Here is a 19753-nt window from a genome sequence, read left to right on the forward strand (position 1 = left end):
TATAGCCTCAAACTGAACTTTTGATCTTTATAGTTGAAACAAGTGAAGATACTGTGGTGTGAACTAATTATTTTTCCCTTGTTTCTGAAATGTGACTTTTAAAGGAAAATAAAGTTGTAAGAACACAAAAAAAGAGTGAGAGTATAAGGAAACATGGCGTCAGAGTAAATATTTCTTTTCATACAAGAGCTCACAGTAAGAGTTAACTGTTAGCATTAAAAGCAAGGTCTAAGGATATTTTAAGAAGCAGCATTAGAAGCGGCAGAATTTTCTGAACTACAGAAATACAGAATTGGTTAAATATAGGATAAACAGTCCTGCCCGTCTTGATGCCAGTTTCCAATGTTCATAAGAAAGATTTGCTGCTATTTGCTGTCAGTAAGGAAGTTGGTTGTTATTCCTTACTGGTAAGAAACTGGCAAGTACTCTGGAGCTGGAGCTTATATCCCTTCTCAACCTACTGATTTCATTTCCTATATTTTTATCAGTACTGGTTTAGCTCCAGGAGACAGTAATCCAGGACCGTTTCACAAGAGCTAAGTGCAAAATCATTACAGAATGAGTGAAGCTAACAGTGGCTGAGATGATTTAAAGCTGTCTACGTATGATGCAGTGCACTTGCAGTGTAACTCTTCCCTTTTTATTGCCCAGAATATGATCTTTCATGCTTACTTGATATTCTGGCATATTAGGAAAACAAATTAACCTAATTTCATTTTCTTGGTGACGTTGTTAATTTAAATAATTTGGTCTGATAAGAGGACATACACACTTTATCCCTAATAATGTGCTGCAGTTACAAATGATTTGTAATGCGAATCCTTAACACTTTTGCTAACAAAATTGAGGTAATTGTTACATAAACAATTTCCATTTTACATTTTGGCATAAGTTCTATTCTTTGAGTGACATTTAGAATTTTAGTTTGCCAGGGAGAAACGCATATGTAGCATTTCATATGCCAAATTAAATGCTAGTATAATTTAAATGATTGTAGTTTATTGGAAAGCTTTTCTGTGTAAGAATGTAAATGAGAATATTCAAATAAATTTGTCATGGGCATAGTGTTAAATTGCAGTTTCCTGCCTTTTAGTTTTGTGGAGCCATGAAATACATTCATGTTTGTCTTAAATGAAACTAGTCTGTAGCTGGAGAGCTTGCTGATTCTAAAACTGCCAGCATTTCATGTCAGCAGCTTTCTCTTTTTCTGACAGCAGATTTCCATCTGTAAACTTCTTATTCAGAAGCAACAGGAAAACAGTCATGCTGTGAATCTCCCCCACCGTTTAAACAGTATATAATATTTTCATCAACTTAAACATCAATTCCCAATGCATATTATGATTCCCAGAAAAAATAACTGCTTAGGTAGGTGGTCCATAACACCAAACTAGAGAGGCTTGTTTGTTGTTGTTTTCTAGAATTTACTGAACAGTCATCTGTTTTCTGTAAGATTCGCGTTCTGCCTTCCCTGCAGGTTTCATATTTATCTCTGTGTTTCTGTAGGCCGAAGCTCGCCTTCTTGAGGAGCAGCGTAGAGTTCAGGTGTATCTTCATGAGAGCACACAAGATGAGTTAGCACGAAAGTGTGAGCAAGTACTTATTGAAAAACACCTGGAGATATTTCATACAGAGTTTCAGAATTTGTTGGATGCTGACAAAAATGAAGGTAAGGAGGTTCAAACACTGGCATTAGGCTTAGAGCTCTCCTCCTTGATGATCTGTGAATGTAAAAGCTTCTGCTAGCTAAATGTCATTTGTTCAGGAATTAGATTAAGAGAGAAGATAATCACTAAACTGATGGACAAGCAGGTTTTGATGAAATTAGGATAGCTGGTAATACTGCTTCAAGGACCCTACCCCAATCCCTGCTATTAAGGCAGAACAGCACTAGTTTGATTTCTCTTAATGTGGCTGAGAGAGTTTCAAGAGCACTTGAGCCACCCTTCCAGCAGAAGCTGAAGCTTGTGGGAGAGATGGAAGGTGAAAAACAGACCAGTACTCTTTCCAGCTATTTCAGTTTAATCCATGGATCTTCTTGAGTCAGCATTGAGAATTTTAAAATCCAAAGTATTTAGAAGTGTGTATAGGAAATGTTAAAAGAGGAATGCAAGCAAGTAAGTAGCTTTTAAAATAGAGTATATAAAATATGTAATACTGCATATAGAGCACAAGGAAAGGGTGGAAAAAGCGTGGAAATTATTAATTGATGAGTTAATTTTAGCTGTGAAAATGATTCTTAAGTGTTGCTAATGGATCAAGTTTATATTGTCATAGAGAATACGTGGAATAAAGACTTCTTCAGCACTTCCTCTAAAATAAGTGAAGATTATCAGAGTTTAGGTATCTTTTAAGGAATTGTCAGTTGTGTTGATTTGTATGAGTTTCTTCAGGAGTTAATACAGAGCACAAAATAACAGCCAGAACTAATTCCTGTGGATCATACAGGTGATAAGGATGAATGATGATTCTGATTTCCCAGTTGGGGAATTAATTAAATCTGCATTTCAAGTTAGAGTAAGGCTGTATAGCTGAAATACTGCTCTTAAGAAAGTGGCAGAGAATGTAAGAGATGCTGTGGTTAAGTTACTAATGATGCTACTGTTTATTTGAGAGTTTTAAGTTGTAACTATGACTCTGTCTCATTGTAGATCAGTCTTAAAATAGAAACTATGAATTATTACTGTAATAGTCATGTTGATAACTAAGAGATGCTTCAGAATCAAAAAGGGCAATTCAGCGTGATTAGTAGGTCAGAAGTTAGCTGATTCAAATGTAAATAATCTGTACTAGTCCTTGAGTCAGATGTTGTTTATGTTTGTAAATATTTACTCCGTAATTGGAAGAGATTTTGATGGGTGTTGATTTGTGAAATGACTTTTTAAATAGTTCTGGAAATTGAAATAGCAATAGAACAAACAAAGTTTTTTCTGGACTCAGGACGCCTTTGCAGACTTTCTTTTTTTCCTCCTACTTTATCAAGCTCATGGGTTATGTCAGCCCTTAGTACCATAGTGATGGAATTCCATGAGTTTGTCAGGGTAAAAAAGAAAAGATGTGTCTTGTGTCTTGGGCACTGTCTAGTAACGTATGGGTTTACTTTCATGTGGGTTATTTCTAAGATTAACTGGACTTTTTTTAAGACGCTTGATTTTTTTTCTTCTTTTTCAAAATATTTTCTCTTCTGTTATTGGGCTTCACTTATGGAAATTGTAGCAGTTCCCTTGCCCTTTTTAAGATCCATGAAATTTCAAGACTAGAAAATTTATTTTGAATAATAGTCTGATAATTCACTCTTTAATCACTGTAATCAGTTCATTCTCAAATTTGCGATATAATAACACAGCCTTTGGTAGACTAACCTAAACTTACAATAAAAGGTTTTGATTAAAATACTTACTGCTTTGCTCTTGAAAGTACAGTGGTTTTGAGGTCCTCCCATGCACACTATGTTTGAGCATACGGTATTACAGGCTGCTCCTGTTGGTGTTCTGTAACTTTTTAATCACATTGTGCAACTAATGTATAAGCTGGTTATAAAGGTTGTGGGACACATTGCTCATGTGTTGCAGACTCACATCAGTTTGATACATGTAGGAAACAATTCGGTTTACTAGGAGAAGGTTGTAATGATGTAGGTGGAGTTACCATGCAAATCTTCCATGAAACTTTGTAGCATCTTTTCCTTATTTCACCTAACACAGACATCCTCATAGACCAACCAACCTGTGAACCCTTGTTTGTGGGTAAATCTAGCAGCAGCTTATTGTATCTATGTATGGCATTATTTCCCTCCCTTTTTTCTAAAGTTCTGTAGGGTATTCTTCTATTCTTATAAAAGTTAACATCAGGTTGCAATTGTGGTTTTCATAGAGAGAAAAAAAGTTTCATTTTCGGATCTGCAAGTTTAAGATTGACAAAGTTTTAAGGAGAGGAAAGTGTTACACAGAAACCTAACTGAACTGAAATGTCTTCCCTTCAGTATTAGAAGGCATCAAACTCTGTGTGTTGTATTTCAGAGTTAGGTAGAGCACCAGCTCATTGATTGCTCTGTTTTGTTTAATCTGATAATCCTCTGGTGGTAATAAATTGCTCACAAGCCCTTCAGAGAAGTCCTTGCACTTCAGAAGAGTTAAATGCATCTGTCAGCCTTAAGATGGGTTCCACAAGGTAAAATATCCTCCTTAGTTTACAGTAAATAATCTGATTGTTTACTGTTTCACTGGAGTGCCTGTTCAGTGAGGGCAAGATTGCAAGAGGTGCCTGGTACGTTTGTGTACCTGGTTTATGGCCAATTCAAAGTTTGCTCTTTTTTTAAAGAGTTCTGCACTCAGAAAATACAAAGCCTCTATCCTGTTGAAACTAAATAATAAAAACCAAAACCCTCTTCAGTATTAGACTTTCCAAAATTGCTAATTGATGTGGAAAGTTTTGGCTGAAAAATGATGAGATTTAGCCTTAAGATATGTGAAATGACATGCAGTTTATTTTTACCTTCATTTGCTCTATTGTAATGCTTTTCAGAACCTCTTTTTTCTTACAGATACAGTTATTTCTGCTGGTAATCGGTTACTTAAACTTCTTTTTTTTAAGATATGTCTTTTACTGACAATAAAAGACATATTGAAGGAAATTTGATTTATAATGTTTCAATTTATCTGCTAAATTCATACCAATACATAACATTTTGCCTTAAATTTCCAACTGTTAGCATTGATGCTGCCCAAAGTAAAAGTGTTTGTATGCAAAGGGCTACAAGTAGTGTTAGATCTCTGAGAACTGTCCTGTTAAGAATACAATTTAAAGGACAGGGGTCAGCTGGAAAATGTCGTACTTGTAGCACAGACAGCAATAATATTAATAACAATCTCGAATTCATGGCAGCACTTCAAAATGTTATTTAAATAAGGGAGGTTTAACACCATTTTTAATTCATTGCTGTGAAAACTAAAAATCAGAAGTAGATTTTCTACCATTCAAATGGTGACTTTTTTATAATTGAGATTTGTTGCATTGTGAAGGTAAAGAACAGATCTCAGTATGACAAATTGTTTTCTCTTTAACTAGTGTTAGCTTTCCAGGTGAGTGCAAAGGTTTGCTGTACTGTATAATTGTTTACTGTCATTTTTTCTGGCTTTTTGCAGGAACAATTGCATGTGGTTTCTTGTTGACAATGGATGTTTAGCTCCTATTGACAACTTGTAAATGAGAAATTTAAGTAATAGCCAGTACAGATGGGAGATGCTAGCTTTCCTTTTTTTGTCTTTTACAGACTTGGGTCGCATGTATAACCTTGTATCTCGAATCCAGGATGGCCTTGGAGAGCTGAAAAAACTTCTGGAAACCCACATTCATAATCAGGGTCTAGCTGCAATTGAGAAATGTGGAGAAGCTGCACTAAATGCAAGTATCCCCTCAAAACAAGTCTGTGTGTGGTTGCTGACACTTCTACATTAGGGGACAATGAATTCTTCCTGATAAAACTTCCAGTTTGCTTGTTTTCCCTCTCACTAATTTAATTTGTAAGGACTAGGCGATTCTCAAATGTTGACAGTAGGCTTAAAATAAAACCTAGATCACTTTCTTACTGTTCTTTGAATTTTGAGGGGTTTTAGGGGTGTTTTTTTGGTTTTCTTTGGTTTGGGGCAGGGGGGAATTGTGTGGGGGTTTTTGTTTTGTTTGGGGGGAAGAGTGAGTTTCCTTCTGAATTTTTGCTCTCTGTCAGGATGTCATGCTGCTTGGAAAGCTGGCTGTGCAAATACAACACCCAGCACTTACAATACAAATACACCTAACAGTCCACTGTTTCAAGAAGCATTATCTCCAGTCAACTGTATTTTATTTCATCATCTTAAGGAATTCTGACTTAGATGGGACTAGAGAAAGTTTCTGTTGGTTTGAGTTTTTTGATAATGTCTTTTTTCTGTTTGGAAAAGCATGAGAAATAGAAGAAGAAGAAGGAACTGAAATGGTTGGAAAGGTCACAATATAAGAGGAGGTCAGGTCTTTGGAAAGGCTACTTTTTCAATTTTTATCCCATAACTGTAATTTCAAACCTAGTTTTGTATCGATCAGGGTTGCATCTTGGCAGCATGAAGGTGTTAAAATCCTTTGCTGGCCTTCTTCTCTGTAGACAATATGATGTTTTCCAGGGGAAAAAAAAGAATTAAACACTGCACAAAGCACAAAGCAAGATCAGGGTAGAATATAGATTCTGGTAAATTTTATTTAAAGTGGAATTCAAGAAGCGCTTGGACAATGTTCTCAGGCGCTGTCACTGATGAATACATCATCAGCATGGTTCTTAGGGTGGTCCTGTTCAGGGTCAGGGGTTGGACTTTGATGATCCTTGTTGGTCCCTTCCAACTCAGGATACTCTATGATTCTATGATTAATTTCAATTTTTGACAAAGTTCATTTTAACCTGTTGCTGTCCTGAGAAATTCTTGATATAGCTTCATACTGAAGCAGTAATCTGTATTGAAGGATGCTGTTCACTTCTATTGTTTTAAGTGCGTAACTTTTTAGCAGTGTTGATCTTTTATGAATCATAAAGTAATCATGAAGCAAGTTCAGGCATCTTCAGCTTCATTTGCAGATGTCACCTTACATTTTGAAATCAGATCTGCTCCATGCTTGACACATCCCCCTAGTGGTCGTCACTCTTGAGGTTTTTTTCTGTTTAGGCCTTGAAGAATTTACCAGAAAAAAATGAAAGCTCTTTCTCCAGGTATTATTTCATCTTTCAGAGACGGGAGGCCCAGAATTTGTATGTATTAGTTCTTTTGTGTCCAACCATTTACAGAACTCTTCCTGCCTCTGACACTTTTTCTTGTTTCCTCATCTTTCTTTTTTGTTCCTTTTCTTATTCCACACATTTGTTCTTCATTTTTATAGCAGTATCTCTGGCTGTTTCCCTTGGGAACCATCCTGCCTTTTCTTCTGGTATCCCTCACACCACTGTATTGCTGTTCATCGTTGCCTTGTTAGCCCTCTGTCACACTTAGGCAGGGTTGATTCTGCCCAACTTCACTTACCTGTACCGTGTCTAAACAGACAATCAGCTGAACAAATGCTTCTCAGTTTCTCTGTAGTCAGTGCAAAGAAATAGTCATACCAGCCTGACTCATCTCACCTATTTTAGATTTTTACTGCAGAAGGAGTTGCACTCTAGTCTCTGTTTACTGTATTAACAAGACTGCTCTTCAGTGAGAAGATTTGCTGCTTTTTATGCCTTTGGTTTGGTTTTTTTTTAGTCTTTGTAATCAGTACTTTTCTGAATGTCTTTCAAATCCGCTTGCATTCCTTATCTCAGAAGTTCTCAATAATCTGAGTTCTTTATCTTAAGCATGGCATTAGATTGGTGGTCCATGTCGTCTATGTCTGTCTTCAGTGCAACAGGAAATGTTTTTCAGGATCCTCATAAAACCCTGCCCGTATTCCACCATGTTTTGCCAACAAGACCTTATGATCTCCGAGTTGAAGACTTCCAGCCTTTTTTAGTCTGTTGTGTAGTAGCTGTCCTGTGTGCCTGATGATTGACTTGCCCATCATTGTCCCTACACTCACTCCACTCCATCTTTATTCAGAAACAAAGATCAGTAACTGCACATAGAACTCAGTATGAGTGCAATAAACTTGATGTTTATTGACATTTGGCTGCCACTGGGTGTTGTGCAGATAATTTTTAAGAACTGCCAGTGGCTGAGGTTTCCGTACTAAGTTGGACCTATTGGATATACACCAGTTGCATTCTTACTACAGAGATTTTCCTCTATAGCAGCTGCCATTTTATGATTGTCCAGCTCTCTCAGGTGTGACTTGAAATAAGTTTAAGTCTTGGAAAATGTTTGCAGTGGTTGAGTAAATATTTTGTTGTATTTTGTACTGTGTGATGTGGTACACTCTGCACTCTGGTTGCTGTAAATCAAAGCTTGCAGTAACATCAGTCAGTCCTGGACACAGGACCTGAACCAGTCTGGTTATTTCTAATACTTCATGGACCTTCCCCAAACAAATTTTCTTGGGCCAGTGAATAGCTCCATTTTGGGGGAAGTAGGAAGCAGAAAGTCAACAGCTTGCAAAATCCAGTCTCTCCTTATTGCAGGATCCAAAAATGTATGTACAGACAGTGTTGGATGTCCATAAGAAGTACAATGCTTTAGTCATGTCTGCATTCAACAATGATGCTGGCTTTGTGGCTGCGCTAGACAAAGTAAGTGCATGTAGTGGCAGATGCTGGACTTATTTTTTATTTCCATGCAAAATAAAAAAAATTGTCTCCCAAAATTTCACTATCTTTTTTGATTTATAGGCTTGTGGTCGATTTATAAATAATAATGCAGTGACAAAAATGGCTCAATCATCCAGTAAATCCCCAGAGCTACTGGCACGATACTGTGACTCTTTACTAAAGAAAAGGTATGTCCTCAAAGACGAATGATTATTTCATGTTGGCTTTTGTTTTAAAATGTTTTAGCCTATGAAGTTTTATACTGTCTTCAGAAACAGAACTTCACTTTGCGAGAAATTAATTGTACCAAATTCTGGATATGAAAATTTCAGTGGGACCATTCCTGAAGGTTCTGTTGTTTACTTTTCTTTTTAAGGAAGAGTGGAGGAAATAAGCAAACCTTTCTTGCCTTATAGGAATCTTCAGTTTTGGGCTTTCAGTAAAATTGAAGGAAGGGTTTTAGGTGGGGTTTTTTACACTGAAAAATTTAAATTGGGTCGTATGTTGTAAAGATATGCACATTCCCTTTTTCCCTTAAAACTGCTGCTTTCCTCCTGTTGTTTTTTCTACACCTTCTTCCATCTGGGCAGAAATTGAGGAGGACAAAAACTGCTTTCTAACCTCTCATGGTTCATATTTTAATTCAAGGTATTTGGCTTTAAATGATTTAGCAGCTCATACACTGAGTTGGTATCAGCTCAATTCATACTGGATTGGTGTCAGTTTCGCCCCTGGCAACATTTCTAATTGTTTTGGGAGAGGGAAAAAAGCCACCATCAAACAACCCAAAAATGTGAGAACTTGTTCGCTTTTCCCTTTCCCACCCCCTCCTTCCTTCAGCAAAGGATTAATTTTCTCCTTTACAATTACTGACTGTGTGCAGGGTAGGTTTGGGGTTTGCCTGGTGGATAAGCATGAGATGGAGGAGCACAACGTGGTGCCACCCGAGCTTTCACCCAGTCAAGTCTCAGCGCTGTGGGCTGGTTTCTTCTCACTGTGCTATCTAAGAAATAAAGATAGCATTTAGCAGTGGGAAGAGAGAAGTCCTTGTTTAAGCCCATAAATCCTGAGAAGTATCAAGCTACCAAGAAGTCCCAAGCAAGTCATGGTCCAGGACTTCAACCTGTGACAGTCGGGAACTGCGGAATTGCTGACAGGTGGAGCAGTGAAGTGATCACTTCATTACACTGTTTCCTCTTTAAAGAGCCTTTGATCCCAGAACTACTCAAATCTGCATTCCTTTATTTCTGAAGTTTCCATATATATCCATATGTTGGTTTCATTCTGCTGGTTTGGGACTGATTAAAAATGCTCTTCTTTAATTGCAGCTCAAAGAATCCAGAAGAAGCAGAATTGGAAGATACACTCAATCAAGTGGTAAGATGTCTATAAATACAGTTCTCTTCTGTGTAAGGTTTGGCAAGTTAATAATATTCAATTGTCACACAAGGCAGATAAGAGAAAAAAAAATTTTGGTATATTTATTTCATTGCTTAGTATTTCAGCTTTTCAGTAATAATCTCTGTGTGGCTTTTTTTAAATGATTTTGTTTTGTTTATTAAAAACCCCTTTACAGGAGATTTAAAGTGGCTGTATTGAAGCAATGCTTTTACTTAATCTGTATATACATACAAAATATGTATAACTTTTACAACATCTTTTTGTATCATTATATATCCATGTATATATAAAATGCTGTACGTGTGGAATATACAGTTCTTCTTTTAAAATAGTATCCATATGTAAAGCAAACAACTACCACCAGACCCTCTACTCTCCCCCAAAAAAGCCAAACAAAACCCCCAATCTTAAAAATTTCAGTGCAAATGAAGTAGCTCTTGCTACAGCTTTTTCAAGACAAATGTTTAAATAGTTTTTCCCTTACAAATTATCTTGGCTTTTCCAGATGGTTGTCTTCAAGTACATTGAGGATAAAGATGTGTTTCAAAAATTCTATGCTAAAATGCTGGCAAAGAGACTTGTGCATCAGAACAGTGCTAGTGATGATGCTGAGGCAAGCATGATCTCCAAACTAAAAGTGAGTATTCCATGACTGCCCCATCATCTACTGCCTTGCAGGTCTTCAGACTGTTTTGGAAAGCATTGATATATGTCCTTTCATTTGTTTATTTTATGCACAGAAAAATATGCAATCTTTTGTTCTGTATTTTTTTTTAAATCATAGGAACTTCTAGTGCATGTCTGTCTGTTGGATCTAAGCTTAATTATTCTTAACCAAATGAATGACATGGATTTAATTATTCAAAGGAATGACTACTGAAAATTTGCTTAATTTCATTAACCCATATTTATTCAGAGTTAAGCAAAATACAATCTCCTCCCCTTTGGGTTCTGTTTTATTGTGTTTTGCCTGATTTTTAAACAAAATTTTCTTCAGTTGTCAGTGGCACTTAAAGCTCATATTCCAGTGGGAATCGGCACTTTGAGTAAGGGAAATATGGAACTTTGTACATCTTCTGTTAAGAAAATAAGTTCCAACACTTTGTTATTCTCATTATCCAATGTCAAAAATGTGTCTTGCTGATGTCTCTGTGCTTTTAAAATACAGCAAGCTTGTGGTTTTGAGTATACCTCCAAGCTGCAGCGGATGTTCCAAGATATTGGTGTAAGCAAGGATTTGAATGAGCAATTTAAAAAGCACCTGACCAATTCAGAACCATTAGATTGTAAGTAATACCTTTACCTAAGTTACTGTTGCATAGTTTAGCGTCCCCTTACTTCTACAGAACTAAATGTGTGAGGGAAATATTTGACTTACTCATACTGCCACAAGTTAGTGTTCTTCTGACCAAGATAGCTGACATATTTAAATTGGTCTTCTAGGTCTGTTCTTTGTCTTCTAGTATCTCTTTATATCTTTTGTGAGTAGCTTCCTCCTGATTTTGCATCTCATGTTTAGGTATATAACTAAATTAAGTTGAATCCTGTCTTTTCTTTTTTTCTTTTTTTCTTTTTTTTTTTTTTTTTTATGTTTGATTGGAGAGACATTTTTCTTTGAACAGTTTTGATTTTGAACACAATGTGGCCTAAGTTCACACTTATGTGAAAGTATTAAGGGAAAAGGTATGTTGTGTTCCAGGTTGTTAGATGTCCCTATTTACTTTTTTTTTTTTTTTTTTTTTTTTTTTTAATTCAAGCATGTTGAACCAAATTCTGTCAAGAATTGATAATTGTTTCTTGGATTACAATTAGAGTTTCTAGAAGTGTATTGTCAGGCTTAAATTTTACTTAGTTTTTATATTATTATTCTTGACTTGACCAAAATGCCTTACAAGTTCGGGTGTGAAAGGTCTGTTCTTGCAGTTGTGTACTGTGGAGTGATGATGAACACTTAAAATTTTCACACTTGTGTGTTAAAAGAGAAATCCATTGTGGGGATAGAAACAGGGTAATAACATCTCCAAGTGAGAGAAAATTGAGTGCCTGTAACAGTAAATCTAAAGCTCTCCAACTGCAGTGACATCTCTCATGAATAGCTTTGGTTTATGGTCTGACAAAAATAAAATAGTGCTTAATGATTTTTTACCATGTTAGTTTAACCACAAGGCCAGAACCGTTTCTCTGTTGGAGCTGGGACTGTGTTTGAAGAGGGGTTAGGAGAAAGTGGGATAATGCATCTCATCCTGTTCACCTCTCTTTCAGTGGATTTCAGCATCCAAGTGCTGAGTTCTGGATCGTGGCCGTTTCAGCAGTCCTGCACATTTGCTCTGCCATCTGAGGTGAGGCACTTCTACTTCGTTCATCTGAGCATGGAATGATCATGAGAGAAATTTGTTTTACAAGGCTGGTGTCTCCTTCTGTTCTGTTGGGTATCAGAGAGGACTACAAGTGTCTCTGCTATTTGCCTATTTAGCCTGAGAATATTTGGAACAAGATAATTGAGTAAGGTAGTACTTCAGCTCTGCCCAGTAAAATCTTTAGATATTATAATCACTAGTTTTCTGCTGAGTGATTTATTCAGAAGAGACAGAACGTGAATATTTAACATGAGAAATAAGTTTACTGCTGTTACCCGGAGAATGAAGGTGGTTAAAACAAATCCGCTTTTCTAGCCATGCCTAATGTATCCTAAAAGGAAGAATGAAACTTGAATGCTTGTTTACATTTGTACTGTTAATGATACTTTAAAGGGGAAACTTGTAACAGAGGGAAATTTTCATCCAGTCTGCCAAATTTGAATACTTCAAGTTTCTGTTTGTGTTGTTCAGACAGCGTAGTGGTTGAGGGTGATAAGATTTGATGATCCTCTGTTGCTTCCATAGCATGTTCTAGTAATGGTAAATGAAGGTAAGTAGTATTATTTATTTATTTATTTATTATTGATGTTTTTATACAGTTAGAACGGAGCTATCAGAGATTTACTGCATTTTATGCCAGTCGTCATAGTGGAAGAAAATTAACGTGGTTGTATCAGCTGTCCAAAGGGGAATTGGTTACCAACTGTTTCAAAAACAGATACACATTACAGGTAAGGACAAGTCATGCCAGTAGAAACACTTGGTGATGGTTGTATTCAGAGGACTGGATGCAGCTGGTAGAACATTTATTGTATGTTTATTTTATTTACTGTATTGATACTAAAGGTCTGTGTTTAAAAGAAAATTGGCTTATGGAATGGAACACATTGCCTGTGGTTTAAACAGGTGTTGAACTGCATTTTGTGAGACAACTACAACCTCTTTGCCTAGGATCTCATGCTGCTTACAGTTTTCTGTCTGCTTTTTCTCAAAAAGTAGATGGGATGGGGAGTTCACAACAGTGAGAAGAAACAAGATAATGTCAGACTTTGACCTTGTCATCAACATATGTTAACCCTGTGGTGGTAGATATGGATAAGCCACTGATACCTGCTTTGTTTATAAATTTGGTTTTATTGTTCTGCTGGAGTTGGGAGGGTTGTGAGGATGAATTCAGTGGTTTGTGTTGGGTTTAACGAAGATTAAATGGGTAAGAGTCGGAGTGACAGAGCAAAACAATTTAAAACTATATTAGCAAGTAGAAGGATAATGCTTTGATACCATAGTAGATGATTTGATGAAGTGTCTGTGAGCAAGCTGAATGATCCTAATCCTGGGGTTTATGTTTAGATAATGCTGGTAGGGGGGGAGTTCTGGCTGTATAAGCAGCATTAGATTTTTTTTTTTTATTAGTACCAGTTGGGTATTCTCTGTTGCCCAAATATTCCAGTGTATGTCTTTAACTGGTGGATTTCAGGCTGTTCAAATTCAGAAAGTGTTTGTTCATTCTCATTTTCTGATTTCCCCTCTCTCCCCTCTGTTCTCTGTTTTTGGTTCTGTCAGGCATCCACATTCCAGATGGCGATTTTACTTCAGTACAACACAGAAGATGCCTACACCGTGCAGCAGCTGACAGACAGTACTCAAATAAAAATGGTAGTGACTTTGCACATTTTACCACACTCTTGTGAACAAGTGTTTTGGTCTTCAGGGCTCTTTCTGCTATCATAAGAAATTTGGATTACACCTGCTTGGAACCAGAATCAGTTTCTGTCCTGAAGGAGACAGATGTGCTCTGTTCTTGGTCAATTCACTTTCCTGGTTTACTTTCCTGTAATCGTAACTGCCTGGTCTTCAGATGAATCTTAGTGCATTCCTGTTCATGACTGGAGTGAATTGTCTAGCTTTCTGCTGAGCTCTGCTTGGAAGTATTCAGTGTTTCAATGCATACATTTTAATGTTACAAGACAACATTCTAGCAAAAACAGTGTTTTCACTAAATGATTGATGCATGCATCTGTCATTCTTTTATATCTCAAGACTTTTTTACATGAACATAGTAAAATCTGCAGTTCACTGGCTAACTCTCTCGTGTGGAAAAGGTTCCCTCCTTTTCTTTCCAAGCAGGCTTTATGGCCCACAATTTGGCATTTATTTGGCCATTAGTAATAGGTTTGAATGAGGTCTGCTCTGCCTTCTGAAAAAAAAAACAGCAGGATCTTTACTTCTAGAAACACGTATCTAGAAAGTTACTGTTGCTCATGATTTACAGCAAACCCAGAAGTCTTAGGGATTGCCCTTTATTATAGACTGTGGTAAAATAGCAGCTTTGCAGGCCTGCACAGAATATTGCCAGTAGCCTTCTGGCTGACCAACCAGCAACAGCAACCAGAACAGATCCCTGTTAAAAGAAAAAGATGTTAATCCGAAAGCAGAGTGTGCCTGCTTTCTGAAGGTTAAGCTTGCCGTGGTATATATATTTACATGGTTTGGGAAAAATGATTTCTTAGGCAATAAATCTGCTTGCAAAATAGTTCCTAAAGCAGCAACTGGAAAGATCTCTTGCTTGGAATTAGTCTTTCTTAAGAATTTTATGGTTTTTGACCGACCACAAGGAGGATATGTCCTAACATCCAAAAAGGACATTATGTTTTATTTCTGTGAACTATGTTTTTACTGCTTTTTTCCCCCCTCATTTTGCAGTGTTCTGCACTCAATAGTTCTTAGTCTAAATATATGTGTTCCTGTTCAAGTTTTTAAGTTAGACAAAGGTGCTGTCTATCTGCGCTGATATTTTCTATAATTTTGTAGGATATCTTGGCACAAGTTCTACAGATACTGTTGAAATCAAAATTGCTTGTAAGTACTCCTTTCTTACAACCTGCTTAACATACAGTGAAATATGCTAAAGACTATTTATTTATTTGTTTGTTTGTTTATTTATTGCAGGTTTTGGAAGATGAAAATGCAAATGTTGATGAAGTGGAGTTAAAACCAGATACTTTAATAAAACTCTATCTTGGTTACAAAAAGTAAGCAGCATACATCACTTAGATGTAATGGGTAGCATCCTCCTCTGCTTTCAAAATCTGGGTGGAACCTAATATACTTGGGATGAAAGCTTCAGGGTTCAAGTGCCAATTCAAATGTAGATCCAATGTGTACCAGCGTTAAGGGAGAGGGCTGGCAAGTGGTGGGGGATGGGTATGATTTCAGCTCTTTGACTCTGTCATAAAGTCTGTCAAGGCCTGACATATTTTCATATGTCCTTTTTGTTCCTTGATTCTTGTCTAATTCTTGACTAACTGGTTCAAGTGCTGCTGTTTCTTCAAGGCGCATGACTCGCATGCACTCGGCAAAATCCATGATATTTTGTAAGGTTACAGTAGTGTCTAGTGACCAGCAAAGGTCAAAAGCATAAATGTTCATCCACTACTGCTAACACGAGAAGATCAGGCTCATTTTATAACCACAGAATATACAGTGATTTGAAGACTTAATAAACACAATTTTCAGTAGGTTTTATTACTTACTTTAAACAGTTGTATATTTTAAGCTGTTTACAGCACTGTGGTACGTTTTATCATGCTTACCTGAGCATAGATATAAACACACATAAATTCAGTGAGGAGTTCAGTACTTCCTGAAGATAAAATCTCAAGTGAAAGAAACATTTTAAAACCTTTCCTTGTACCTCACTCTTTATCTGCTTTCTATCCCCCTTTACCAATAATTAAAGGTTTGAGAATTCATGGTCAGTTACATTAATGCAGTGATGGAAACAGTTCAGTGTTGCTGCATTGTGCAGCTGCTGGTTCCCAATTTATGATAGAGAACACTGTGCTAAATAAATAACAGATCCTTTCCCCAGTGCAGCCAACAGGCTGAGCAGAGCCCTGTGCTCCCTGGTGCTCTGATGCTGAGGCTTGCTCGCCACTTGTGCCACAGGACCTTGTCTTGAGAGTGGCCGCGTGTGGTAGTGGGCTCACCTCAGCACAGCCATCAGTGCTGGGAGCATGTGAAAGAAGGGCAGAACTCAGTTCTACAGAACAGATCTCTCCATGTTACTGTGAGAATCCAGTCTGTAGATCAGAAAGGGGATTCTGTTTCCATTGACTTCCCTTGTCCCCTTCACTGACTCCAAGCTTTTTACTACACACAGAAATGTTCTGAATACAGTGTAACTGTACAGTGCTAGTTAGACCTCACAGATCACTAGGATGGATGCAGTAAGTTGTGAAATAGACACTCACCAGAAAGGTATTTTGTTTCTTTGGTTGGTTGTGGGCATTCTCTTTTTTTTTTTTTTTTTTTTTTTTTTTGAACATTAGAGTGTCTAAAGTTTTCAGAAGAGCCAAAGTCCTCTTTTGTTGTTAAGTAATTATGGTGATGTGGCTTTTATTTTGGAGCTGGGTTTTGTTTGCAGTATTTTCTGTGTTTCTTCAGTTTTTAAACAGTCCAATTGTTTATTAATTTCTGCTTTTCTTTACAGCAAAAAATTAAGGGTAAACATCAATGTGCCAATGAAGACTGAACAGAAGCAGGAGCAAGAAACTACACACAAAAATATAGAGGAAGATAGGAAACTACTGATTCAGGTGAGTTTTATTGCAGAATGCTGCCATGAACTCAGAATCACAACTTTGTAATCATTTAATGAAGTTACTGTAGGGGTTTCTTAATTTTTATTAGAAGACAACATGCCATTACAGTGCACTATGTTAGAGTTCAAAAAATGTGTTTAAAATGTTCTTAAAGGTGATTGGAGTGTGTAATAGAAAGTGGAGGAAGCATTTCTACAGATAGGATGTGTTCTTCACGTTTGTTCTAACCTGATGTTGATGAGTGTTTGGGTTCCTTGGATGCACACACTCACCAGACCTTGTCCTGGGTGAAAACTGAATAATAAAAAAACAGTAATACCCAGGTAGTATGAAATTAACAGCAGTTTTATATCAGTTCATTTGGAATCCACTCGAGAGGCAGGGGAAGGAAATACAGATGTACCACTAAGAGAGTGTCACAGTAAGGTTAAATACATAAAGAAGTCTCTTTGCTACACAAGTGGTGTTGTGTGGCTCTTGGTACCAGTTGGTGCTATTGTTACAACTGACTGACTGTAAGCACAGTTCTAAAAATTCATGTGTCAAAACCACTTTTGATGACTGTGTGCTGGGTAGAGTCTGAGCTCTTGAAGTCTGTGTGAGTAGCTGACACTCGTGGGCAAGCCTCTCGCCATCTGGTGCTCGAGTTGGTTGTGGTGGTGCTTCTGTACGAGCAGACATGATCTCCTAGGGAAGTGGCTTTATGCAGAGGGACAAGTAGTTTGCTCCTAAACATGCCTTCCTGACTTCGCTGTGCAGGCTGCTATTGTGAGAATCATGAAAATGAGGAAGGTTCTAAAACACCAGCAACTGCTTGGAGAAGTGCTAACACAGCTGTCCTCAAGGTTCAAGCCACGAGTTCCTGTAATTAAGGTATGTAAGAACCACATCTCTGAACCTGGATTCCAGGAGGTGAAGAGGATATACGTACAGACAAAACACATGCTTCTGAATTAAAGGAAAGTTAAGGTGATGAGGTGGGAGGGGCAAGGACATATTTTTGAGTCCTAAGCAGGAAATACTTTAACAAGAAATATTTTATTTCTCTTAGGGTAACATCCATGTTTCACATTGTTGGCAGTGGTGGTAAAATAGTAGCAGGATTGCATCTTTTCACATCACTGTCAGTTTACCATAGCCCTTGATCCATGCTTACCTTTTGTTCCTGCTCTCCCAGTTGTGGGACTACAGCCAGCCACAGGGTTGGCTCAATAAAACAGTTTCCTGCTTTCTTTTACAATAAAAATGTTGGGGAGGGGGGCATTGTATTTAATTATTTACTCATAATTATATTAATTATTCATTTATGTATATTAATTTCTTCATCAGTTTGTCTAAGTGAGCTCAGCAGCGGTTTTTATATCCACAACCAAGGGTAGGTGGGGCAAAGAACAGGCAGTGAGAGCACTTGCATAAACTGGCACTGGTCCTGGGCAGTGACACAGGCAGCTCTTCACTGCAGCTGCTGTCTTTAGTGACCTTACATAAGCTCTCTGCATCTTGGTGTAATTCTTCATTTGCTGTCTTACTATGAAGTTGCTCAGCATACTGATGATCTCCCAGTCACACCCCTGGAATGGCATCCAGGAAGTGTAATTCAGTTTAGTGCATTAGCAAAGCCCTCTGCTTGGATGTGGTCAGAAAGAGGAGAGCGAACTGCTATGGTTTGTGTCCTTTGCCTAGTCCCTTCCTCTGCTTGGCAGGGAACTCCCTCGGGGGTCAAAATCAAAGTTTGTAGCAACCCTCAGAGAGGGCTTTTGTTCCCGTGTGCCACCACTTACCTCTGTTCCTCCCACAGAAATGCATCGACATCCTCATTGAGAAGGAGTACTTGGAACGTGTAGATGGTGAGAAGGACACCTACAGTTACTTGGCTTAACATTTTTATTAGCAATTACCTGACTGTGTGACACTCGGCAAGTAGGTATGTGATGGAAAGAATGAAAGCAACAGAACTTCATAGCAGCCACCCTGCTGCCATTTGGACCTCCCTTTTTAATGACTGAGACCAGGACTCCACCAGCCAGTCTCAGATTTACATCAGAACTGCTCAGGATTGATACATTTCAAGTATGTAAATATGGACACCAATGCCATTTAACCTAATTTAAGAACAGAAAGGAATCAGACCCTTCTCGTTTGAGGGTTGCATGCTACTGCATTTAAATCAATACATTGGCTATATGATAAACAGCTGCCATCACAGGCAGCACTTATACATGTTGGCAGCACTTGGAGAGCGAGTCTGAATGGACCCATGTGTAATCTGCTATGAAAAACCATTTGTATAGTGTGTTTCATTTTTTAATGTGTGATAAATAATAAAAAAAAATTAAAAGATTTCTGTACAAGTTGCATTTGGTTTTATTGTTTTAAGTTTCATGACTTATCTTTCTAAATGTAAATAAAAGGTATAATGGTTATGAAAGCTATTAGAAATTCGTTTTGCTTTTCCTCCCCATTTTCTGGTGCTTTAAGAACATTTTGTTCTCTGAAGAAATTGTCATCTATTATCTGTGCATGTTATTTCTTTTTGAAGAGGAAATGTCTGCACTTTGAAAATAAAAGAAATCTGTGATGATTTCACAAGATATGCAGAACAGAAAATACTCAGAATATATGTGGCAATGCTTGGTCATCTGAAATTGGAGCTGGTTTTATATTGCTCATTGTGCTATAAAATGCATCACTCTTGCATAAATGCTGCCTGGAATAAAGGAGGTTTAGGCTGCCCATTTCTTTGACTAGAACAGAAAATTGAGTGTGTTCCTAAAGATTAATTCCCATTAAATGCAACCTGTGATGGGAATTAAAATATTTTTGAGTGTTACTACACCTATCTTGATTGACCAGGCCTCATTCCGTTCTTCTCACAACATTTTCTGAAATGAATTATTGGCTTTCCACATGCTACAAGCAAAATGCTGACATCCTCACAGGTCTCATTTTTGGTAATCTGTATTTTCTAATCTTCATGGTGAAAAGAACTTAACTTCTGTGGTCATTTTACCTTTTAGAATTTGTGATTTGTTCAGTGTTTCTTCTCCCAGGAAGGGAGCCAGGTTTTGTGTTGCTAATGTTTTTCTGTTGAGGGAAACTAATGGTTACAGTTGAACTCTGGGTTTAAAAAACAATTATGGAGCAGTACTCGATGTGAT

General features: G+C 37.4%; 1 protein-coding gene across 2 annotated transcripts in view; it reads left to right on the forward strand.

Moving 5' to 3' along the window:
• Positions 1-19027, forward strand: part of CUL1 (cullin 1) — a 37810-nt gene extending 18783 nt beyond the window's left edge. Inside the window, exons 7-21 of one of the 2 annotated variants that reach the window (XM_008633840.2) lie at positions 1507-1669; positions 5273-5403; positions 8108-8215; positions 8315-8421; positions 9562-9610; positions 10140-10271; positions 10803-10920; positions 11897-11973; positions 12591-12722; positions 13555-13647; positions 14803-14850; positions 14941-15023; positions 16484-16589; positions 17355-17468; positions 18394-19027. In XM_008633840.2, the coding sequence (XP_008632062.1) occupies positions 1507-1669; positions 5273-5403; positions 8108-8215; positions 8315-8421; positions 9562-9610; positions 10140-10271; positions 10803-10920; positions 11897-11973; positions 12591-12722; positions 13555-13647; positions 14803-14850; positions 14941-15023; positions 16484-16589; positions 17355-17468; positions 18394-18474 (1542 nt within the window). In that variant the 3' untranslated portion in view covers positions 18475-19027. The other variant, XM_017734650.1, reaches the window with a different exon arrangement.
• The last annotated feature ends 726 nt before the right edge of the window (positions 19028-19753 follow it).

Source organism: Corvus brachyrhynchos, unplaced genomic scaffold (genome assembly GCF_000691975.1).
Source record: "Corvus brachyrhynchos isolate BGI_N302 unplaced genomic scaffold, ASM69197v1 scaffold94, whole genome shotgun sequence".
Taxonomy (NCBI): domain Eukaryota; kingdom Metazoa; phylum Chordata; class Aves; order Passeriformes; family Corvidae; genus Corvus; species Corvus brachyrhynchos.